This window comes from Sprattus sprattus (assembly GCF_963457725.1).
Source record: "Sprattus sprattus genome assembly, chromosome: 19".
NCBI classification, from domain to species: Eukaryota; Metazoa; Chordata; class Actinopteri; order Clupeiformes; family Clupeidae; genus Sprattus; species Sprattus sprattus.
This window is the reverse complement of record NC_137917.1, coordinates 15649497-15674954: the sequence shown is the minus strand read 5'-3', so window position 1 is coordinate 15674954 and position 25458 is coordinate 15649497. Positions and strand designations below refer to the sequence as shown.

The window sequence follows — 25458 nt, the reverse complement described above, 5'->3', positions numbered from 1 at the left end:
ACACACACACACACACACACACACACACACACACACACACACACACACACACACACACACACACACACACACAAATACACACCTGCAGCTGCTGAGGGTGCAAGATGACACACTCTACTGCAGCAACAGGAACACAACTGCTGGCCTGGGTTTGGGTGAACCCAGCTGTCACGGGCTCCACCACCCTAGAGCATCGAGTGAGACTGCTGGGGGACAGGCTTTTCATACCACCACCCCCCGTTTTACTGTGGTACTTGGGCTACTCCAGTATTCAACGTCCACAAGGAATATTCTCAAATACTCTTCTGGACAGAAGTCTGAATATACGGCAAGATACGGGATACATGATTAAGGTGTAGGAGCTTAAAGAGACAGGTCCCCTGCCACAGGCAACACTGAAGCAATATTTGACGAGTGGCAGGTTCCCCCTCCACATTTTTTACATTTACCTTTCTTATAGCACAAGAGTGGTAATGTTCTCATTGAGGAGCCGCTATAGCAAACACACTTCATCAAGCAAATGATCTGGGTCAGTTATTCAATCGTTTTGTTGGGTCCATTTATGGGCCCAGTCACTTCACAAAATCGATTTTTTTTGTTTTGGCCTCACCCATTTCAAATCCATGATTCAGGACTTCCACACAGGGAAGGCCAGAGAAACACTGCATGCAAAAGACTCGGATCTCGGAGTCACTTCCACCCCCCCCCAAAAAAAGAAATCCTTGTGATTCTATTGAATGGTGTGTTTGAGAACGGGTTAAGACAGGACGTTCCTGCCGTACAGTATTGATTTCACCCTAAAGGCCTTTAGTTTCTCTCAAACGAGGGGGGGGATGACTAAAAAAAAGAAAACTGCTACTTTATTACTGGATGAAGGGGAGGAGAGCTTATTCAGAGGGGCCGTCATTTCCTTGTGACGGCTATTATGCACCAGTAATGTTAATGCTAATGCTCATTGTGCTGTGCTTGAGCCAGCGCCACAACCATGACTCATCGAGCAGGAAATACTTAACGTTAGAGCACAGAAAGACAGACAGACAGACAGACAGACAGAGATGCTAGAGGTAGATTCAACGTCATAGATACGGATCGGAACAGTCCAAAGCGTGTGCAGATGAGGAGAGGTCTGGCGCCGGTAGTCACGGATACAGACCGGACTGGGCGCAGGTAGTCACGGATACAGACCGGACTGGGCGCAGGTAGTCACGGATACAGACCGGACTGACCCGACACAGGCCAACTGGTTTTGGTTAATAGAAGAGAAAGAGAAAGAGAGAGAGAGAGAGTGAGTGTGTGTGTGTGTGTTTGTCTGGAGTCTAGTGAGAAGGTGTCACGTCCATGGTCAAGTGAAGTCAGGGTCTGAGGCGATTCTGTGGAAAAGTGCCGGGGGATGGGTGGGTGAGAAGGGGGTTGAAGGGGGGGGTGCTGCTACATGATTCCACTCCTGTATTGCTGAAAGTGTTCACAGATTGAGAGTGAGGGGGGGTTGGTAGCCATCGATCATTTGAGGCCTGTGATTGAGGCCAGACCACAATCCCCCCTGTTAAGAGTCGCTTTTCTCAGTGAGAGGCGAGGAGAGGCGAGAGGAGGCCATGGAGTCAGGAGAGAACGCGGTCGACACCGTGATGAAGGATCTGTCCAGAGGTCCGTTCCTTCCTCTCGTTACTCCAGTCTCCATCCCCCCCAATCCCCACTCTCCCCCATCCCCACTCTCCCTCTCTCAGGGCAAGGGCTGTTTTCAAATGCCAATGGCCAATGGCATGGGTAGTTTTCCGAAGCCACCTGACCACCAAACCCAACTCGCCGCCCCCCTCCCCCATCCAACCGAAACCCACCGCATCACTCTTCCACCTCCATCTTCGCCGGAGGGCGCGAGGAGAGGAGAGTGGTGAGGGGTGAAGAGGAGGAGCTACTTGCCGAGGGGCTACTTGCGCAGGTAGCGCTGGGCCAACAGGGCCGCGTCCAGGGGGCTGACGGGCTGGGCATCCTGGCCCAGGCGCCGCACGGGCGGCACGCTGCCAAACTGCCGCTGGCTCAGGAAGCTCTTGGCCTCGTGGATAGTGTTCTTTTCCTCGGCCAGCAACAGCTGCTGCCGCATGTAGTTCTCAAACTCGTACTGCGACGACTCCTCCGTTACCTTCACCTGAGAGAGAGAGAGAGAGAGAGAGAGAGAGAGAGAGAGAGAGAGAGAGAGAGAGAGAGAGAGAGAGAGAGAGAGAGAGAGAGAGAGAGAGAGAGAGAGAGAGAGAGAGAGAGAGAGAGAGAGAGAGAGAGAGAGAGAGAGAGAGAGAGAGAGAGAGAGAGAGAGAGAGAGAGAGAGAGAGAGAGAAAGAGAGAAAGAGAGAAAGAGAGAGAGAAAGAGGTGGGGGTTACTATCAAACTAAGCGTAACTGTGGTAGGGACATTTTCTGGTTCACTGAAGTGTTTATGCTGTGCAATCAAAAACTATTTTACAGAGGTCTACCAGAGATAATAGAGCAGATTGTATTTAAGAGCCTATTTCTTAAATTTGTTCTTTACAGGTTTGATCTACATTTTGCCTATTTCACCTGGGAATCCAATGATTTTGGAATTGTGCTTGACTTGCACCGTTAGCGGAGGTGATCAGTGGAATGTTAGATGACTGTCCATCACCAAGTGAGCACAAGGAGAGGCAGTTGTGAACTTTCAGTGTTACAGTTGCACCTCCGCTATCTCACCATAAGGGGGCGCTGTCAACTCACTAACCGATAAAGAAAATGACACAAAGGCAAACTGTCTCGCTCCGTGGAATAGGGACTGACGTGGGCTCAGGTTGAAACGACTTGAACATTTCTAACTTAAATTTGAATAAGCTTGACTTCAAAACAGGGCTCTCATAAAGCGGGGTTGGAGTGTTTTACATTTCAAAACATTTTTCACATGAACCTTAATTCTGTATTTAGTGAGGTTTCACTCAGGTCTCTCGCCACTTCAAGTCTTTTCCCCACCCGAAACCAGAACCCTAACTCAACCCTACCTAACTAAAACAGACTGCACCACATCAAAACCCCACGCCAAACGAAACCCGATTCATCATATTTAGATCTCTCACCTCCTGCAGATGCTCTGGGTGAGTCACTTGGTCGTCAATATCTGGCACCACCTGCAGAGGACCGCTCAGCGCCGACACAGATTGCCTAGGGACGGGAGGGTGTCATTAGTATGCATGAAGCAGTACCCATCCACCAGTATGTAAGTATGTATGCACAAATATAAGTACACGCATGAGTACAAATACAACTAGATATCCAAGTCTATATGTATGCTAAGTTTGGCTGTGGAAACTGCAAAGGGTTCTGCGGTTCTTGGTTCAGCTCTTCACCCCTCATTTACCCCCCTACCCCCAAGGCTATTAACAACCCTACACCCTATCCCCAAGGGTATTAACAATCTACTGACATTTTTCGAGAGTGCTGATCAAGTAGTCTCGATACCTCCTTCCAAAATGCATAACATGCTTAATGAGTGTATGGGAGTGTGAATATTTCCACTCTGCTATCCTCTGAGGTAATTGTAGTGTTTTCTGTCCAATTATGATCAGAAAAGAAAAAATCTCACACACACACACACACACACACACACACACACAGATAGTGAGACCGGAATAGATGCTTATGTAAATATGTGGCATGGAGCTGCACTGCTAGCCGACCCGACATCTGCTCTGCTGCAACCCAACACCTGGCCCCTTTCACCAGGCAGGGATGGAGAGTCTGTTCCTGGCTGGTTCCTCCAGGAGGCTCCAGTAACTCACAGCAGAGCAGGGGCCAGACACAGCCACACCATATGCTCTACAAGGCATGGAGGACTGTCTGAACCTATCGGGCTATCGGGTGTTTGCAGAAGGCGCATAAAGACTTTGATTCATAAGCCCATATTTTGATAAAAGAGGCATTTTAAATCAAAGCTGTGGTCTTTGCCATGCATGCTGTAGTGTAAAGCATGTGGTATGTACGGTAATAAATACAAATAAATAATTATATATATGCTTCTGTATGCACATCGTCACAGGGTCCAGATGTTCTGAATTATAGACAGTGGTTTACATTTTTCAAAAAGCAAAATAAAAAATAAACGAATGCCCTCTCTTTGCCAGAGAACAATATGGCCTATAGTATGCATCTTTACCATGGTTTCAGCATAACTTCACTCTTCAGCCACATGATCCTTCCTACATTAATGCCTACTGCAAACACTTCATAATCCACACAGTGCTCTAGTGCATAATGCCTACTGCAAACACTACATAACCCATAGTGCTCTGGTGCATAATGCCTACTGCAAACACTACATAACCCATAGTGCTCTGGTGCATAATGCCTACTGCAAACACTACATAACCCATAGTGCTCTGGTGCATAATGCATACAGCAAACACTACATAACCCATAGTGCTCTGGTGCATAATGCCTACTGCAAACACTACATAACCCATAGTGCTCTGGTGCATAATGCATACAGCAAACACTACATAACCCATAGTGCTCTGGTGCATAATGCATACAGCAAACACTACTAACCCATAGTGCTCTGGTGCATAATGCATACAGCAAACACTACATAACCCATAGTGTTCTAGTGCATAATGGAAAAAAAACTACATAACCCATAGTGCTCTAGAGCATAATGCCTACTGCAGGACTCACCAGGAGGCGATGATGCTGCTGAGGGACTCCAGTACCTCGGAGGCGTTGAGCCTCTGCTGGGGGTCCAACACCAGCAGCTTACGGATGAGACACACAGTACTCTCAGACACGCGGCCATCCCTGCAAAAGAGCACACACACAGGATCAGATACACACACACACACACACACACACACACACACACACACACACACACACACGGGAAAGAGTGGAAAGCGACAACAGGAAAAAGAGTACAAAATAAAGAGAAGAATAGATGAATGAGTATGTGCCAAGTCAGACCCATTAAGCAAACAAGTAATGGCAAAAATGGGAACTATAAAGGAGCAAAACTAAGGCCTTGGGGGAATTTAGTTTCCTAATTAGTCATCAGGTCACAAGTTTTTCTAGACATTCTGTTTCTAACAAAAGGGCTAGAGGGATGTTGTGAGCTGCTTGTGTGTGTGTATTTGTGTGTGTTATGCGTGTGTGCGTGTGTGTGTGAGAGAGAGAGTGTCCTGCATTAATAGGATTCGTTTATCAAAGGGGTATCAAGGTAAAAAAATTAAAAACACATGGGATAGATAGCAAATTTTCATTATCACTCTATTTACTATTTAACGGGATGCTACTAGCGTGAACCTCCATGAGAAGGGAAAACAAATAAGGTCACATGCCAGTGAACCTGCTATAAACCCTCCTTGCTATCTCTAGTTTAGGGAACCGTTGGCAGTTGCATGTATTTGGGAACCCAACAAAAGGGCTGCACAGCCACCCTGAGGGATTGTCCCTTTCCCTATTAGAATGTTACAAGTTCAATGGAAAAGAAACTCTGCCATTTAAACAGTTTAAAAGTTATTGAAACGTTTCAATGGCAAGCTATTGTAGCAGTATCATAGCAACTACTCAACCATAGCAACCAAGAAACTCCGTTTGCTGCATAGCCTGAAGCAACGTTTAATTTCTCAAAATTAGCTCACCAATAGAAAGGCAGTCATGGGTTCAAAGTGATCATAACCACTTGAGGATGATGTGAAATGGCTTCACATAGAGCTTACAGACAATACTGAGAGACATAATGAGGCCTCAGTGGGGTAGGGGCTAATGACACTAATGTATTGACTGAGGTCCCCCCCTTCCCTCATGTCCTTCTCTAACATGTTAAAAAAAATGGTTCCAATTCCCCCTGGAAGATCATCGTTACTGATACTTAGTTACCAGGGGATAGATAAACGACTCAACTTCAGCGTTCAGAGTCCATTCCCACATAACACCATTACACTAAATTAACGCTCGCTAAATGTTATTCACTGTAAGGGAAAATTAGGTGTTTGAGGAAAGCGAAGTAACTTACTCTGGAATGTGTGTATACGTGTGTGTGTGTGCGCGAGTATGAAATTAAGTGTGAATATTTGTGTGAGTGTGTGCGTGTGTGTGTGTGTGTGTGTCAACTTGAAAAGGCACTCACTCTGGAATGGAGTACTCTGCAGCCTTGATCTTGCGGAAGAGCTCCTGAGGTATGCTGTCGTAGAAGGGGAACTGGCCGTACAGCATGGTGAACAGGACCACACCCAGGGCCCACATGTCGCTGGGCTTGCCACGGTACGGCCGGCCTGCAACACACAAACACACACAAGTCAGGCTGCGTGTCAGCACCCGAAGTCTGCGATGTTACATTTCCAAAGGAGATCACTTTTCGGTTTACTCCAATCTCCCAGGGGGGTTTCGCCCCGCTCCTCCTCTCCTCCTCCGCTCCCCCCCTCTCCTCCTCTCATCCCCCCCTCTCCTCCCAGGGGCTTTGGCTTTTGGCTCCAGGGCAGAGCAGGAAGCAGTGTCACAGACACGCGCTCAGAGAAAGAAACCCTGAACCTTACAGGCTCCTATTACAAAATGCAAGGCTTGTCAAGGCTCTTTAAATAGCTTTCCCAATCCTGCCATTACATCAGTATACATCTTTTTTTCAGCTTTACATTAGTCTTTAATTTCATAAAAACCCCAAAGTGAATCCAGCTAGACAAATAGATGGCTGGAACTACAGTCCTATTCATGGCTTACTAGAAGAAAGTGTTTTTCCCCAGTGACGGGAACATGGGCTATTCGTGACCGTTTCTATAACGTATAACAAAGCCACGAGCCCTGACAAAGCAGCGGCCATTCTATTGTCCGCCAAAAGTAAAAACTAACAACAGCAAACGGCAGCAATGCCTCACAAGTTGTTTACTGCACAGAAAAGCGCTGACGTAATGTGCACCGAATCTGATCTCGGATCGGTCTCCACTTCCTTCATTTCCGACCCACTTTCCCATTAGGAACCATTAGGAGCCTGCTCTAATTTGATCCCGGCAGTCTTATCAGAGAGGCTTTAGAGAGGAGACGAGACGAGACGAGACGAGACGAGAGGTGAGGGCAGGGCAGGGCAGGGAGGGCCAGCGGATTGGCAGGGCTGCGGCGTTACCTAACCTGTGGGAGAGGCGGTGGGACCGCGCTTGACAACCAGGTCAAGGTCCACCAGGAGAGTGACGTCAAGTCGACCAGGGAAACACTGTGTGTGTGTGTGTGTGTGTGTGTGTGTTTCACATGATCATGTCCTTTGCTGCCAGGGGCTAGAGTGATTCATCTGTACGCAATCCACAGCCCCACTGTTCCCATGACTCCCAAGGCTAAACGCTAATGTGAGATCAATACTGCACTATTACACACGCTTGCTATTAGTTTGATGACTTGTGTGTGTGTGTGTGTGTGTGTGTGTGTGTGTGTGTGTGTGTGTGTGTGTGTGTGTGTGTGTGTGTGTGTGTGTGTGTGTGTGTGTGTGTGTGTGTGTGAAAAAAAACACACAACCCCTTTCAGTTTTTCCCTAATGATGAGCTCGAGAACAGACAGAACAATGATCCATTCAGCTGCAGGAGAGGAAGTGGTGAGCTGCAAACAGTTTCCGCACAGCCCAGCTGGGCAGTGTGTGTGTATGTGTGTGTGTGTGTGTGTGTGTGCACGAAAAAGTGAGTGAGTGTAAGCATGTGAGTGTGCAAGTGTGTGTGTGTGTGGATGTGTGTGCGTGTGTGCGTGTGTGCATGTGCGCGTGCAAGAGTGTGCATGTGGGGGTAGGATACATTTATTACATTTATTTTCTAGCAGATAATGACAGGGACTAGTGATTCTTTAGCTGAGGGTGTGTTTGTGTAGTGGGACTTGCCTGTGTTTGTGTGTGGGGGCATGACAGCGAGAGCGGGTAAGAGAAAGACAAAGAGAAGGCGGGTGGAAAAGTGAGTGCCTGTGTGTGTGTGTGTGTGTGTGTGTGTGTGTGTGTTCTCTCTTGCGCATGACTCACTGGGATGACTCAGAGAGGCAGAGGCCCATTGTTCTACCGTCACGTTCCCTCTCATCTCCGGCTGGAATCTCGTCTGTGTTTTTACGGCGAGGTCGGAGCGGTGCAAACAAGCCGGCACGAAGCCCGCCCTCCCCGCCCAAAACACCCTGGTGGCCCAAAAATCCTAACCCAAACACCGCCGGCACGGAGCACAAGGGACGGGTGGAGCTGGGCTCGACTAACCCTCACGCCAACGCTTGTGTTTAAAAAGAAAGCAACCGGGTCTCCATTTTTAAAAAGCATCACCAAAAGAAAGACAGATTCAGCAATTATTCAGCACACCATTTTCTTTCCAGTTTGATGTGAGGTGAAGCTGATTGGTGGCCTGGTTCTGAACGCTTCACCCCCATTCTGGCAGCACTACCAGACACCAGCACAGAACCATTAGGTTCCTTTTCAGCTCCACACTGTGGAACTGCAAGGAGTGCCTTGATTTAAAACATTCATATGTGTTTGTGCTAAGAAAATGTACGACATCACAGGTTCACTTTCAGCAACAAGAGGTCGGACCAGGTCGTTAGTAAACCCCCCCACACCCACACACACACACACACACGCAAAATGTTTCCACAGCACCGAAACCATGACTGCCAACCTGCGCTCAGGGTAGGAGTTAGGAGTCACTGGGAAAGAAGGGTGGAGGAGGTTTCATCACAGCACTGACACAGGAGGTGAGTCACAGCATGTGTATGTGGTGTGCCTCCATGACTGTGTGTGTGTGTGTGTGTGTGTGTGTGTGTGTGTGGGGGGGGTGTATACGTGTGCATTCAAATCTATGTAAAAGTGCACTAAGGGTGAGTGCATGTGTGTATGTGTGTGTGTGTGTGTGTGTGTGTGTGTACACATGAAAATACGTATTTGTATCTGAGTATCTGAGAGAGCTAAGTCTAAATGTGCATGTATGTGTATGTGAATAAATGTACATCTTGTAATGTAAGGCCAGTGAGAAAATGTTTATGTTCCGTGCTTGTGTTTTGCTCACCGCTCAGCACATCTGGGCTGATGTAGGCTGGGCTGCCTCTCTGGTCTTTCAGCAGGTCCTCCTCACTCACCAGGTGCTTGCCCAGACAAAAGTTGGTGATGGTGATCCGATGAGTCCTGTCAAACAGCAAACACACACACACACACAAATATTAAGAGCTGGAAATAGTACTCACAAAAAACAAACGATACACACGCACACTCCATCCTCTTTCAACCCTACCACTCCCTACACGTCTAATCGAGTGAGCGAAAACAGGAGGTCACCAGAGTTTGTCAGGTCTTACTCAAAGTGAAACCCGCTGTTGAGGTCTGATGCTGGGAACTTCCTGCTTTCCTGGTACGCTCAGTGCTCTGCTCAGCTCAAGCAGGGCTGAGCCTCCAGTCACAGTCATGTGTGCGCTTAGTATGTGTGGAAACATGCCTTTAGTCTGAGTAAGAACACACACACACACATGCGCGCACACACTTTTCCACAAAGGGCCATCTCAATATACTGTAAATGCATCAGTCTTGCTCTTTAATAACATGGGCTAGAAACACACACACACACACACACACACACACAGTTTAAAGGTCAAATATTTGACAAACAAGTGAGTCAACCTATTGCTTGTAGCTGGCTCAGGGGTGAGTAAGCCTGTGCTCTGAGGACGACTGCTTTCCAAGCACCAGCTAAGCAGGGCCAACACAAACACTATGGCACCTACAAATACAACGCCATTCTGCTCCACCCCACATGCTCGGAAATGACAACTAGTAGGGTCATTAAATAGCATCTTCCACACGAGAGCGCGCACGCACACACACACACACACACACACAGGTATAGCAAACACAGCTCAAAACAGACCAGTCAGGATTTCTCATACACACAACCGGAGCATCGCTTTCCACCACTTCCCTTTCTGAAGCTTCCTCAAAGCTCTCTCACTTTCACACAGAGGTTCAGCTGACTCACTACACACACACACATTCAGTGGAAACGTGTGGCACCATTTCCAAGGAAAATCCCCCCCCTCAATCGATACTTCTTCATAATGAAATCACAATCAATCTCACGATCGATAATACTTCACTGTAAACAATAAACAAAATAACCTTCACATACAGTGACACACACACACTTGAATAGAGCCTTGAGCAGTGCTATTATTAACAGTGATATTATTAGACCTCGTCTTCTGGTCTTCCCAGCTTTGAAGGGCCCTTGTGTTATAAATAAGCCTCCTCTTGTCTTTTGTCTGAGCGTATCACGACTACTGAGGGTCCTCCCTCCCTCTCTCTCTCTCTCTCTCTCTCTCTCGCCTCCCTCCATCCATAGTAAAATGAAAGAGAGACATCGTTCCTCCCCCGTGAAAGATTTAGAGTTCTTATGGAGAGTCACGTGACGCCCAGTCAAGCCGCCACTTCCTGGTCATGTGACCAGTGGTTGAGGACAGTGGGTGGAGGAGGAGACAGGCGGGCAGGAAGTACACCCAGCTGCTGCCCGGCAACCCACATCACCCAGGGTTGTGGCAGGGGCCGCTGAGAATAGCCATACTGATGTCGGGGAATTTAAGGGGGGACTCAAGCGCAACACACACACACACACACACACACACACACACACGTTTGAGGATACTCTATTCAGTGGAATCCCAGGGTGGAATCTGTGTGCCGAACCTGTGGTGGTTTCCTGTCACACTGGGGTTACGTGGGCGGTGGGGAAGTGGGGGTGGGTTTACTGGAGCTCAGCCTGTGCTGGAGGTGACTTCAGGTCATTCACACTGCTTATCTACAAAGCTTGGCACTGGGAGGAAAATAAAACGATTCAATATAAAACCGTTTTAACGACACCTCACTAAGTCACTAAAATTATAAATGTTTAATCATTCAGGAGTGTTTGGATGATGGCGCTAAACAAGTAAGTCGTTATTCAATTTGTAGAGGTGAGATGAGCTCAGAGAGTGTTGCCCATGGTATGGTCAAAGACCATATGGGAAGACCAGAGTGTTGGAAGTGTGGGAGTCTGGCAGGTGATGGCGCGTGTGTGTGTGTACACACAGACACACGTGACAAGAGGGAGGGAGGGTGTGTGTGAGTGTGTTTGTTTGTTTGTTTGTGTGAGTGGGTGAGAGCAGGGAGGAGGCTAATTTCTGTGAGGTGTGAAAGAACAGCGGGGCTGCAGCTCATCAGGGGGCCGTGTTGTCTTTAGGATGATGGCAAACTCAACAACTCGTTAGCACCTTCCCCAGCAGATCAACTCCAGGACGGCAATCTGCTCTGACATCATCAGGGCGGGGTAGGAGAGAGGGGGGGATTCCAGATCCACAGAAGAACAAGGAACAACTCCAATGTCAATAGTATGAACCTATTCCAAGCAATCACACCCAGCTACATAACCACACGCTTGTACAGACCAGTGAATCATCTGGAGGTCTCTGGTGACCCAACTCAGCAAGGCTCAGTATAAACCTCTAGTTTAAGAAAGGAAAGGTGTCAGCAATGAACACAAATGAAACATGCAATAAAAATAAAGCAGCAAAGTGAAAGAATTTAGAAAAAAGACAGGTGATGGCTGAGTGATAACATGAGGATAGATAGCAAGTGGTGTTATGTGAGAGAGAATGTGAGCAGTTAGTATGTGTGTGTGTGTGTGTGTGTGTGTGTGTGTGTGTGTGTGTAAGTGAGTCAGTGCTTAGTTATGAGCTGGCTTGGCTTTGCAGCCCCTGTCCTGTCTCCAGCTGGGACAGACTGTTCCCCTCTCCTGCTCGGAGCAAAGAGTGTGCTCCGTCTACTTCAGAAACACAAGCAAGACAAGTGTGTGTGTGTGTGTGTGTGTGTGGAGGGAGAGAGTCCTGCACTGTATTGGACGGACCAGTAACGTTATGTTTACATGCATGTATCTGTCTTAGAAACAGAGGTTGGGAGGGAGAGAGCGAAAAAAAGGAGGGTTGAAAGAGGTGTCCATAGGCAGAAACAAAACACATATCAAATAATGAGGGTGAGACCGGCTTAAGTGAGAATTAGATGAGGGAGAATGCAAAAACCTCTGTCTGTACAGGGGACTGTGTGTGTGTGTGTGTGTGTGTGTGTGTGTGTGTGTGCGTGCATTCATTAATCCTTAATCAGTGAGAACTATGTAAAAATGAGTGCAAGCCCACACATGTGCGTGTATTGTGTACTTGAGGTTATTTACCATGACTCACTACAGCACCAAAACACTATTCCTCACTTGCATGAGTGAAACACACACTTTTGTGTGCGTGTGCCTAAGTGTGTGTGTGAGAGAGAGAGAGAGAGAGAGAGAGAGAGAGAGAGAGAGAGAGAGAGAGAGAGAGAGCATAACAAAAAACAGGCAGCGACATGCTGGTGACTCGCTGGTGTGCATATGCTGGGCGATTGCAATGCAAACATACAACTGTGGTTGATTCCCGTTTAGTCAGACAGGTTCCGCAACTCGCCCTTAATATGTAATCTCAAACGCCCCTGAGACCAGTGATGACACCTCTCATCATTGCACTTCTGTGGCCCCGACACGTCACACGTTGCATGGAAGTTTTAACATCCTTCACACTTTGGCATGTGTGTGTGTATGTATGAATATGTGCGTTTCAGAGAAGCTCTTAGCACATCAATCACATTGCAGCACGCGCATATTCCTGCATATTCCAGGTAACTTCCTGCAAAATTGTGTTTGGGTGTCGAGCTGTGATGGATGGCTCCACATCAGGCTTGAAGGGATAAATGCTGCCCGTGCTTGAAAACAGACACAAGCCAAGCACACACACAAGTCCCCAAGGCGCAGCGAGAGCACGTCTCAACCAGCACCAAAGCCAACAGACTGGCTTCAAACGTCAAACCCTCCTCTGTAGCTTCTGCATTTGGCCCCTCTTGCAATAAATATGTGAGGTTATGAAAGAGAAGCCAAGTATAGAATAAAAAAAGACCTCGGTCATGCACAGGAGAGGCAGTGGTGTGTGTGTGTGTGTGTGTGTGTGTGTGTTGGATTCTGCAGAGGTAGCACATATGGTGTTCGGGGAGAAGAGGGCTTTACGACTAAGAAGAGCTCCATTCCGTCCGGCCTGGCTGATGTGTAGAACCCTCCCCGACCTGAAGCTCACCACACCACACCCCCGCTGACTCCAGTCCCGAAATCTACACCCTCCAAATCGCACTCTCCCAGACAGAAATGTGCATGGACGTACACACGCAGCTTCCCTTTTTTTCCCCTTTTTCAGTGAAAAGAAAAGAAGAAAAAAAAAACGGAACAAAGCTAAGGCACGTTCCATCTCTATTTCTTTGGCAGCCTTCCCAACTCCTCGCAGCCTCCCAGACACGTAGCGCTCTCCCACCACAGCACATGAGTCACAGAGGACTGGGGGATCAGGCTGCAGACACCCTCAGCCAGCCAGCCAGCCAGCAGGGCTCTAGCAGGGGGGGATAGGGAACGTTTTAGAGCAGGGCAGCACCATTGGCCCTAAGAGGATGATGGGAAAGGAGGATAGGGGTCATTGGGTCCTTACCTCTTGTTCAGCACCATGTTGCCCAGCTTCAGGTCACGGTGCACAATGTTCTTCTGCAGAGACAGAGAGAGGGGGGGGAGGGGAGAGGCGGAGTTACCCACAATTCACTGTACCATAATTTGATTTATCTTTAGAGCAGAACAAAATGTCAGCAGACAGAAAGTCCCATTGTGGATTTCCTAGCAGGAACTGGTCGTTCATGACTAACACAAAAGCTTTTAGAAGGTGGATTAACCGAAAGGGGAAGATGGTTTTGTGATATAGAAAGTACGTACAGACTTGTCGAAAGCACTCTCGACAGTAAGCATCTTATTTTGCATTCAAATGTTAGAAGTCATGTTCACACAACAGCTCAGATGTGTGTGTGTGTGTGTGTGTGTGTGTCTGAAGCCACTAGAGCACTAGAGGCATAGAGGTGCTTAACTTACAACTAACGTGTCTGTGGATATGGTCATATGATCTGTGTTGGAAGACACGTGACCAGCCATAGGCCTTACACGTGAAAAAGACACAAGGGTCAGCAATCACGCGCACACACACAGACACACAGAGATATATAGGGTGTCCTGACCTTGTGCAGGGCCTCCACTACGCGCACCACGTCGTAGAAGATGACGATGGCCTCCCGCTCGCTCAGTCTCTTCTCCTTGATGACGTAGTGCTGCAGGTTTATGAGCTCTGCCGTCTTGTCGCTGAAGTCATGAGCGCACAGGCAGTCCAGCACCAGGCAGATGCGCTTCTTCATCCGCTTCCCCCGGCTAGCCTCGCCCTCCTCCAGGAGCTCATACGCCCGGTCCTACACACACAGACACACACAGACACACACAGACACACACAGACACACACACAAAAGGAGAGGAGTGAGCGAGTGAAATAAATATTAAGAATGGGAGAGAAAAACAATGGAAGCTCTGAGGCAAAGTGTGAGAGCGAGGTGAGAAGAAAAGAGAGAGATAATGGCAGATTAATAGCACTAATTATGTGAGGGGGAAAGCTAAAGAAAGAGAAAAGAGAGTCAGAAGAGGGGAGGGGGCTGTTAAAACCAATTTCAACAGCACAAAAAAGGTGGAGTGGGCATAGATAGAGTTTCACACCAACTTAGCCCTGCTGGACCACAGATAAGATCGCTCCCTTTGTTTGGAAACTACAGTGAGCCCAAATTGCGGCCCTAAAAATAGAAACGTGTAACGTGGATTCCCCCACTTCTTTATTCAAGCTTCTTACCATGCCGACCAGGCTGATATCTTGGTATCTGCATAACAAAGGCCTCTGTAATTGGCCTATTCGGTCGGGCTAGAGACATGGAGGGAGGGAGGGGGGGATCCATTATCATTTCTATCGGGGGGGGGGGTCAAAGCTACTCTCCTGCAGTCATCTGAGAACAGGGGGGCTGACACAATAGCTGGGTATTGATCTCTGGAGTTGAGAATGGAGCCGAGAATGGAGTGTGTGTGCGTGTGTGTGTGTGTGAGGTGTTTGGGGAAGACTGAGCCAGAGTATCCTTGGAGAGTAGGGCTATAATTAAACCACCCCCACCCACCCTTCCTGACTGGAGAGCCCACAATAACCGGATCGATGGAGCGTCTGGGAGTGAGTCGACCTCAGCACAGCTCCAGGGAGCGAGGGAGCGAGAAAGGCATGACAACAACAAGGAAAGGTTGTGCAAATAATGACAAAGGATGGCTAGAGAAAAAGCAGAGGTCAAAAAAAGAAAAGAAGTCATCTTTTGTAAATGGGCTGTGGTAATGAGTGACTATGTGTGTGAGTAATGCAAACTGGACAATTCAGAGTGTGTGTGTGTGTGTGTGTGTGTGTGTGTGTGTGTGAGATGGGGGTGAAAGAGAAAGCAAGCTGAATGGACAGTTACTGGCACACAGATGAGGATTACTTACAGGCAGATGTGAGCAGTTTAGAGATAGGTGGTGTCTGTGTGTGTGTGTGTGTGTGTGTGTGAGAGTGTGTGTGTGTGTGTGTGAGAGAGTGTGTGTGTGTGTGTGTGTTTGCTTAGCAAACTGCAGATGGACTGCATCCGGCGAGTGTTTGCCCTCAGGCGTGTCACCCAACAGCACGGGGATGTGTGTATACCTTAAAGACACTGCACTGTTTTATTATCAGTCCATTTTTTGGCTCTAGCTTTGAGGCGTCTGAAACGTAGGCGCCTTGCATATTTACCTCCAAAGTGTGTGATGTACGAGTCAAGTTTAGCACATCTATGAGAGTCAAGGCAGTAACTCTTGAGTGGTGCGTGTTTCTGTGTGTTTATACACAGGTCACCATGTTTTTGTAGCAAGGAGTGAATCACACGTGTGTCTGAGTGTGTGTGTGTGTCTTACCTGGAAGAGGCCGTGATGGTGCACCACTCCGTCCTGGTTATGCAGCAGTGATAGCAGTGAGAACTCTGTGTGCAGCAGCATCTTGCCCTGCCGCTCTTCCTGTGTCTCCCCTGCCCCATCCACCCGCTCCTCCAGGGTCAGGATCTAGATTTAAAAAGGTCCAAGGTCAACTTCACATAACCCAATTCTCTACCAAAACCGAGGTAGGTTTAATAAACCCACCTCAAATCATTTGGTTGCCATTGACGATGATCATTATTCAGAATCATAGCAGTCAACACGGTTTAGGTATTTGTTTTATCCCACCATCGGTACACTTTCATCATCACTGCGTAAACTACCAGAGAAAACCACTGCCAATAACAAGGAGAGCAGCCAAAATACACTCATAAAAAAAACAGGCCATTTCCCCGTTGTCCCCTCTCTGTACACATTCACGGGAAGACTGAGAGGACGGTGTTGTGCCGTCTGTGTCTACACAGAAGTGTAAGGCCTCGTCTGCACCGCAGGGTTCAGTGGGGTTAAGAGTTCAGCACGTGGCCAGGGCCACTCAGCTGCCAAGCCTCTAGCCTGGCCACTTCCTGAAGCAGGCCGGTGCTAAAGCCATTATTTAACAGCCCCTATAAAACAGGCTGTGTTCGGCGCATGTGTGGACACAGGTCTGGAGAGGGCCCTAGTACAGGAGCCGTAAAAGGAGCCCGCACAAACGACATTTGCACAGGGGGAAGGTCAAAGGTTCAGGCCAGCCAGAGACAGTCGGAGCTTTTGTTCATCAGATGAAAGTTCTGTCCCATCTACCCACACACACACACAACCAAGAGGACGATCAGGGGAGCCAAGAACAGGGGGAGTAGCAACAAGGAAATGCACGCGCACACACACACACACACACACACACACACACACACACACACACAAACACACACACAGCAAGCACTCACTTTAAGCTGATAGAAGTCATCTGTTCCATCCTTTCTCGCCAAACACTGGACTATGCTGGGCACCGGTGAGTTCCCCAACCGTGGCCCTGAAGGAGATAGAGTGAGACACTTTAATTTACACAAAAGCAGATCACACAGAAATGCAGACCTATTCTTATATAACATAACATAGCATTAACAGCAAGGGACCACTATTTGGTGGTCACCCCCTCCCTTTAATGGCGTGGTACACAGGCAAAGTAACCATCAAACATGTCCCTTTGGAGGTGTTCTGATAATGCAATCAGATATTGCAGATTTCAAAAGCTGATCAGAGAGCCCCTGAGAGAGCGGAGACTCAAGCTTCCCCCAAAAGCCTCTATTTTTCATGGTACGCACAACAACAAAGGCCAATCCGTTCTGATATACCATAAACCTGTCTCTTACAGCAGCTTTACACAAACCCTGGTCAAGAGCAGCATTAAGACTTAAGCATGGGGAGACAATGAGGACAGTGTCGATTTTGCAATTAATGCAAACAGATGCACTGTTTACTGGGTTTGAGAACTAGGACAGCTGGCGGAGCAAAAGGTAGTTAACGGGGGCATAATCCTCTGCAATGCCTTCCCTCCCACCCATCAGCGCCTCTTATCACAACAATGGCTGTTGACACTGCACTCTGACAAATATCGCACCTTTACTTGTGTTGGGGGGTGCGACTTAGAAATGTATCAGTTAGGGCAGAGTTTGAGGGAATTTTACAAAGTGTGCCACCCAACAAAAAAAAAAACTACTTTAACCCCACCCCCTTTCAACAGACTTACAACCAAAGTCACGGAGATCAGGAAAAAATTCTTCACATTCTTTTCTCAGGCACACAGACCCCCCCCCCCCCCTTTCATCTTGTTTTCCCTTTCCTGTACTTTGCACACTCACTGACGGGGACATAAGGAGAGAGCTTTCTTGCGCAAGAATCCCCCTTCAGTCACACACACACACACACACACACACACACACACACACACACACACTATTAAGACAGCGGCAGAGTAAAAACAAATGGAAAAGAACAAGCTGCTCTTACCCAGGACGAAGGGGCCTGCTCTCTTGGCGTTGCTGCCCGATATGCCTGTGCACAGGAGCTTGCTGGCCCGCCCGGACGATTCCCCTGCTCCCCTTTCTGATGCACGGCGCTTGGACATCGTGGAACTGTGGCAGACATAAAAACAGACTGTTAGACGGTGCAAAGAGCACTAGGTGTTAGTGCAGTAATGACACCAAAAACACACGCACACACACATACGAACCGTGGTTGTGCAAATCCTGTAGTGCAAACCGCACTCAGAGACAGAAAGCCGCCTAATTGAACTCTGAACTGTCCACAGAGCCCTGCTGACGGAGAGCTCAGAGCAGCAACCCTCTGCTGTGTGGCGGCTAAGCAGGAGTGGGAGCGGGAGCAGGCTGACTAACCCCAGCCACTTCACAGAGCCCCACCGGCAACAGCAGTCTGAGTCATACGCAAGAGACTATGAGGAGAGGGGAGGGAAGACAGAGTGGAGGGAGGGTGTGTGTGTGTGTGTGTCACAACCCTGCCCAGCCCCTCCCTCACCTCCTTAAGCAAAACACACACAACACCCACCCACTAGATTTGCCAACGGCGGGCTGTTAAAGGGGTCTATTGGTAGCAGCTCTTGAAGATGCGACCCCGTCTGCTCAGGTCTCTTGCTGATGGCGCTACGGCTGAGATATTCCGGCACATAAAAACAAACATGGTGCCTTTGACGGGAGCCCAGCTGCTAACGCACCCATGAAAAACATCAAGCATCAGAAAACCAGGCTGAAATTACCCACAGATGGCACAGGGGCATCGAAAGCATGGTCACATCCACCAAAATAGACGCAACCAAGAGCTTATTTTTCAGCACGGCTGAGTCCGTTTGGCTCTCGGCTGCTACTTTCCTTTTCTCTACCCCCTCCCCCCTCGCCTGCGATCCTTGTGCGCTTAATCTACTCTGCCTTATCTACGGGGAAATCAGTGTTTAACCTGGGTGAAGCAAGACTGTCAGTCACTTCCTCTCGGTTTCTCATAAGCAGATGTTGATGGTTCTCGTTCTCTCTCTTTTTTTTTGGGACAAAGGACCACAGCATACGACATCAGCTTTCATTTCACTGCTCGTCTCAGGAGCGAGTGTGTTTGGCTTTGGGGCTGGGCTGAGGAAAACAGAAGGAACATCCACCACCTTGAGGCTTGAGAGGAATTTGTTTTGAGTAGCCTAGCTGGTGGCTTCCTCTAACGTGATGAAACTCTCCCGGCTTCCCGTGACAGGAAAATGAGGCCGGCTAACAACGGCGGTGAATCACACTAAGCTCAGAGGTGCTCTCTGACTACGACGTGTCGGGAATACAAGAATACCAGATGATGACACCAATGAGACAAAAACACACGTGTCCATGCACGCACGCCCGCACAGCATGCAAAGCACAACATAAAACGACCAAGTTTTGCACAACACAAAAAAGGCAGTCTGAATTGGATTAAGCACACTTGGGCAACACAACTCCAATAAGCACAAAATGGTTCACCGTACCACCACACGATTGAATGCATTTGGCAGAGAAAAGCAGTCAGGCGCGATGTTGCGAAGGGTTACATTCCCACACAGAGGGTCTTGCAGACTTATTTATCCGAGGATGATTTTACAGTGTGTTTCAGAGCAGAACAGTCTTGGTTTATTACTTTCAGTTTGCCATCGTTTTCACCTAAACACAAGTGTTCATTGCATGCCTGCCTACCCTTCCTAGCATTTACAGATAAAGAAACAAAAAAACACAACTACACGGGTAACCTCAGGGCATCCATTGGCTATCCCTCTGCAGGAAAAGAGAAAGAGATAAAGAGAGAGATAGAGAGAGAGAGTGTGCAGCACATTCTGCCAGGCATCAGGTCGGACAACAGTTGGCAACCATTAAGCATGAATCATCCTCTTTGAGAATGACTGTTCAGTGTCCAGACAGGCGACAGCGTGACAGACTGAGATGGAGTATCGTGATAGTCAGCGAGCAGCATGCAGTGCAGCCTCTGAGATGTGCCACCACTGATCTGCCTTCTCTGGCTATTTGAGAGGCAAGGTTGCTGTGATGGACAAGCATTAAGGCAGTCCTCAGGCAGCCATGTCAGACACTAGAGAATAGACAGCCCTCTGCAGCACAGAGCAATCCTTCATTCATAAATACTGCACTGGTTCCCTGCTCAAGGTCATGTGCTTAAAACACTTCGGTTTCCATCACCTCTGAATGTAATGGGGTTTCCTACTGCCACTGCAGAGAAAATGCTGATCATGTGAGTAAACATTTCATAAATCTGGGTAATGCAATCAATTAAAACTGGACACAGAGGCCTGGCAAAAAAACGAACATATCCCCTACATCAAAGAGTGTCCTGCATAACACAGCTGCAAAGAGTAACATTATAGGGAAGGAGGCAGGCGGAGGGAGAAAGCAGTGGCAGACCTAGTCTAATTCACATGATCTAAGACAAGAGTGGAGGCACGCTCCTCTCCCTCTTGCCAGCACACAGCTCTGAAAATAGCCCTGCTACACTGAGTCGGGAGACACCATAGGCGGCCCGAGATCCACCCACTATCTGGTTTAACAGCCACCGCCAGCACTCGTTCTACCTCAGCGAGGAATCCAAACCAGGCGCCTGCTGGCCCACTAGGTTAAATTACCCCGGACATGAAGACACTGTTCCCGAAGGAAGAACCAAGAGGAAAAAGGCCCACCAACTATGGTGATCAACTACGAATTCCACAGTGTAAACACGAGCACGTGGACTAGGTAAAACGAGGGGTAAAATGGTAAAACAAAGTTTGCATAACAAAGCATCACAAAAAGATGTTTAGCGATATATGATGTTGCAAAAAGAGGCGACGTTACTAGGGAGAGAACTGAGACTGACAACACAACCGTTTAATGTTGCTTAAAGTCAGTTAGGTAGTTATGGAATCTACAGCAACTTAGTTGCAGATGCAGTAGTATTTGCATGGAGACAAAAGACAATGCAACCAAGTAACGTTAGCCTATGTGGGAACTCGGATGTTTACCAACGACCAACATTGCCAAAAAGCTACTTAAGATTACCAAGCGTTAACGCAAAGGTGTATGGTCACTCAATCTCGTAGCCTACTGGTATGCAACATTGGAGACTTGAACAGGTCCAAAAGCATCTAAATGATCATCATCGTTACATTGATGAGCGTTAACATGTGTACATACACCACAGATTTAGTCACCTTAGGTGGCATTCATTTCCGTACCTCTCGACCTATCAGTATTGCCAGCGCATTATATAACATTTTGCTTGTGGCTTCATTGCAGATACAGTGTTCGTTTCAAAGAGAAGAGGGCACAGAGGTATTCAAGTCAGAAATCACTAGCTAAGCAACTGATGAGAATGTCAGATGAAGTTTCACAGACGTCGGCTTCGTTGGCTTTTCCTCGACACAGGTCACCAGCTGCACAAGTAATTTAACCGACTGTATGTAGTCAGAATGAGTCACAGCAAATACAACTACGGCGGCTAATCCATCGTAAAATGAACGATCAATTCAGACGAAATGCCCCAAAAAGCTCAAAGGTATACATCACGCTAACCTATTAAGTTACGTTGTTAAGTTATCTACCAGAAACACACACCAAGGCGTCCGGAAACTTGTCTTTCTCGACAATAGTAGGTAACGTTAGCTGGCTTGTTAGCAATCACTAGCTATACACATCCTATCCTGTAACGCTAACTCGCGTTAGCCAGACACCAAACGAGTTGCATCACAAGCACATGGAACGATAACATTGGAGTTGCAGCCCAAAAAGTATACTTCATGCAAAATGTGTGCCCGCTAATTTTAAGGTGGTTGATAACTTCAAGAAAAGGTGGCGTTTCTAGCGATAGTTGGCTAGCCTCTGCTAACGTTAGCAAAGCTGGAAAAGGCAACTCAAACGCTGGGTTGAACAATATCGACTGTTTACACTGCAATGGGAGTATATTCGAACAGGGTAAGGCTATGCTTGGAGAATAAAAAAATATTTTTTTTAGCAAACTACTCCTTTAATGCTACCTCTATACATGGAATCATCTGGGTCTTTAAACAAAGTAAAATAGCTGACTGGCTACCCAGCTAGTGAGGTCGCCCCCAAGCTCGGTTCAATTCTCAGATGAGTCGACTGAAGGGCTCTTTAACAACAACTTACCTCGAGCTAAAATTGCCGAGAAAATCGCACGTCCTCTACAACCGGAGCATCTCTACACTTTCAAACGGTTCAGATTCGATATAAACGGACACTTTTAAAGCAAACGATTGAGTATTCCACAAATCTCAAGTTGTTTTACTACGGAATAGGGCAGTCAGGAAAAGCCTTCTTTCGACGGCACTGATCACATCTTTCCATAGCAGCACCACCTGACAACGGAAATGACGCACATTGAATGAATGACAGTGTTGCTCAGCCAATAAAACCATAGCACCTCACTCAATTACCATTCATCAATCTGTCAGTTCTCCCATGCTTTTAACATAAAATAATACAAATAAATTATCCCGAACCCACTGATAAAGTGAATTTACATTAGGATTGACTGCATCATTTGAATGGGGGCGAGAGGATTTGCATTCAAGTGCATCACTTACAACTGCATGCAGATCACTCAGTGAGTACAATGGCCAATACATCCCCATTCATAATTTTCTCAAGGAGGGAAGGATGCATTCACAAAGGACGTCCAACGTCAGAGACCATTGCAGGTCGTGATTAAAAACCTTGTATTACGTAGAAATCAGGAAACTAAAGTGATTTAATGTAATACAGTTTGTAAACATATTGGGTAACATTAGGCTGATTTACTACACAAACTGAGGTTATTGGAGACCCACAACTTGTCCTTGATTACAAACTGTTTTTTTGTCATTTGTGCTGCTCTTTTGTTTTTACTGTTATGAATCACACAGCATTTTTGGCTGACATTTTTTGTGGCGGTTCACACAGTCCACAATCCCTTTCAGTGTGTGATCCATATTTAGCCCACCTTTGCCTAATCAACAATCCCACCCACTGCTCTAAGTCACAGACCAGTGGGAAGGTGTGGGGCAAGCTAATCAAACAGAGAGGACCATTTAAAGGGCAGCACCTGATTTGGAGCTGCACAGTCTTCCTGTACTGACTCAGCTGAGCACTTGCCCTCAGCCACATGAAACATTTATGGCAGCCTGTGGGTTATCGGCCAGCCCACTCCTTTAGAGGTGTGGAAACTCTGATTCACTCTGTGTGGCCATGGGCGATGGAGAGATTATTTTAATAGAAGGGCAAGAGCGCTAGAGAGAGAGAGAGAGAGAGAGAGAGAGAGAGAGAGAGTGAGTGAGAGTGAGTGAGTGTACCAAAAGACAGCAGTTAATCTGTAAGTGGGTGTGCCTAGGCTACTTTTATGTATGTTGGTTTGATTATGGACTTCAAATGCAAACACTGATTAGGCTTACTCAATGGTCTTTATCTGCAATGACTTTGTAAATTGGCTAATTAATCTGATGTTAAAAAAAATAAATTGTATCAGTTTACGTAATAAAACCTTTAAACTATAAAAATAATAGCTTTTCAGTTGGTCCAACTGCCCATTTTTATATTTAAAATACAAGTTGCAATGAATTACATTTATAAAATAATTGCTTAAGCATTGTTCCCTTATGACAGGCAGTGTACAATCGGTTGCCACTTGATGTTTTTATGGTGTTCCATTAAATTACGTGAAGTTTTATTCCATGCAACCTGGTATGTCTTGTGGCTTTGTGGCTGAGGATTTGAGGTTTTGTGGTGAAAGAACTTCATTGTTCAAATATTTAACGCATAAAACACAATCTGTATAAACTGCCGTCTGCTGATAGGCTGGGCTAGTTGTTTGTGTGTTTGTTGTGCATTCCTGGGTGTCATGCCTTTAGGGATTGAGATAGCGGCTGTTGTCTGGTGATTCCCCCGATTAGTCCTGAGCCGGATGAGTGTCGAGAATCCCTCTCTGTGCGGAGACATCCCACCCCAATGTTCACTCAGAGCAATGCCTCAGCATGTTTGGACTGTGGTATTTTGGTGATTCTAGGTGTGTGTTTGTGTATATGTGGATGTGCGTGATTGTGGGCGGAGCGAGAGGCTGGACAGACATGCCCAGACTCTCATATTTTCTTTTTGAGTTGTTTTCCATTTGTTACATCTATTGCAAACAAGCTGCTGTTGCTATGGGGATCTTCTGAGCAATGCCATAATGTCAGTTTTATGAGTGAATGAGAGATAGATAAAGCAACAATACATAACACAAAAGGAACCAGACTTAATGTTGGGAAGGTCATCACATTTTCCTGTGCAGTCAAGGACACAGTATGTGGTTTGATGATCTAACCTTATCTCACCCCATCTACATCTACCAACTGAAAACTATACTTTTCCCATCACTCCATGCAACAAGTGTATTTTATCAATACTTTTTTTTTTAATGTAGACTTTCATGCTTTAAATGCATACTTTTGACTCACAGCATGTCAGATATGAACATGTGCAGCCCATAAGTTGACCTTTTGACCTGGTAACATGAATAAAAAAAAAAACATAACTGTGGTATGTGATATTTCTATACTTGGAACAGCCATGCTTGTCTTTGGCTAAAATTATGTGGAAGGTAGTCTTATCTTAAAAACAACAACACAAAAACTGACAAAAACAACAACCATAGGCATCAATGTGAATGTTTGTTAGGAGAGATAGCTCTCTAGCATGAGATCAAGCGCTTTCACAAAGGTACAGATGTGGGCACCCTCTCCCTCAACTTCTCAAATGAATACAAGTCTTTCAATATTGCTACTCTGAAACAGTTAGTCAACTGCCGAACATGGCTGTGTGGGAGGCAGTTGTGGGTCTGAGTGGGTGGTGGGACATGGTGACAAAGACCTTGAGTCTCCTAGTTTACCGGTCACAGTACAGTACAGTCAGTTATGGAAAATGAACCACTCAGAAGACAAGCATTTTCACATAGAATCAGCATGATCAAGATTTTCCATTTAGGTTGCCTCACTCAAGATTTTACATTTCCCCTTTCAAAGGTGACATTTAACAGAGATAAGTAGAGGGGAGCTTGCACTAAAAAAGAAACATGGGATTCCACGACAGCCGAGTTAAAATAGTTTTTATTCAAACTACATTAGAAAAAATTGAAAAAAGAAATCAAAAAGAATCTTGTTTTAATAAACATATGGCCTAATTTACAGAAAGAATAAGAAAAACAGGGACAAAATTAAATATTTAAATAAATAGCCACAATAATTTCAAAAATGTATTTACAAAATAGTTTGTTGGCCATATTCTACCAACCTTCAATGATTACTTATTAATTTCACCACAATGGTAAATCAATAACATGTTTTAAACCATATACTAGACATTTCTAATATGTTTCCGTACATTTACAGCTTTGTAACCAACTTTAAATGACATTCAGTTCACACAAATATTTTTGGATACATATTTCAACAAAATGACAAGTGCACTTAGGTTTCCCTCCTTTACTCTTCTGAGCAGATAAGCTAATCACCTCAGGTTAGCACAACTCATTTACAAATGCCTGGCATGACATTGAGCCACACTATGTTAACAGCTGAGGCTGAGAGTAATTGAAAC

The 25458-nt window shown here is 46.6% G+C and overlaps 1 protein-coding gene across 2 annotated transcripts; it reads right to left on the bottom strand.

Annotated features, from left to right (window-relative positions):
• Positions 1-1736: 1736 nt before the first annotated feature.
• On the bottom strand, positions 1737-22167 carry stk40 (serine/threonine kinase 40). 2 transcript variants are annotated; one of them, XM_080857750.1, is made up of 11 exons: positions 22000-22167; positions 17837-17961; positions 16774-16859; positions 15833-15976; positions 14071-14295; positions 13500-13552; positions 8993-9108; positions 6115-6259; positions 4668-4787; positions 3074-3158; positions 1737-2143 (listed from the first exon to the last, which is right to left on the bottom strand). In XM_080857750.1, exons 2-11 carry the CDS (start codon positions 17952-17954, stop codon positions 1925-1927), a joined length of 1311 nt encoding a protein of 436 aa, XP_080713876.1. In that variant the 5' UTR covers positions 17955-17961; positions 22000-22167; the 3' UTR covers positions 1737-1924. The 2 variants fall into 2 exon arrangements, with proteins under 2 accessions (XP_080713876.1, XP_080713877.1); XM_080857751.1 differs by lacking the exon at positions 22000-22167 and adding an exon at positions 18060-18195.
• Between the last annotated feature and the right edge of the window lie 3291 nt (positions 22168-25458).

What these genes read in the sequence shown, in the direction of transcription:
- stk40 (XM_080857750.1), bottom strand. Translation starts at nt 17,954, where the DNA reads ATGTCCAAGCGCCGTGCATCAGAAAGGGGAGCAGGGGAATCGTCCGGG. An exon ending in CAGCCCAGATGTGCTGAGCG is followed by an intron (nt 6,260 to 8,992) that starts GTGAGCAAAACA and finishes TGTGTGTTGCAG; the next exon opens with GCCGGCCGTACCGTGGCAAG. An exon ending in ACCCAGAGCATCTGCAGGAG is followed by an intron (nt 2,144 to 3,073) that starts GTGAGAGATCTA and finishes TCTCTCTCTCAG; the next exon opens with GTGAAGGTAACGGAGGAGTC.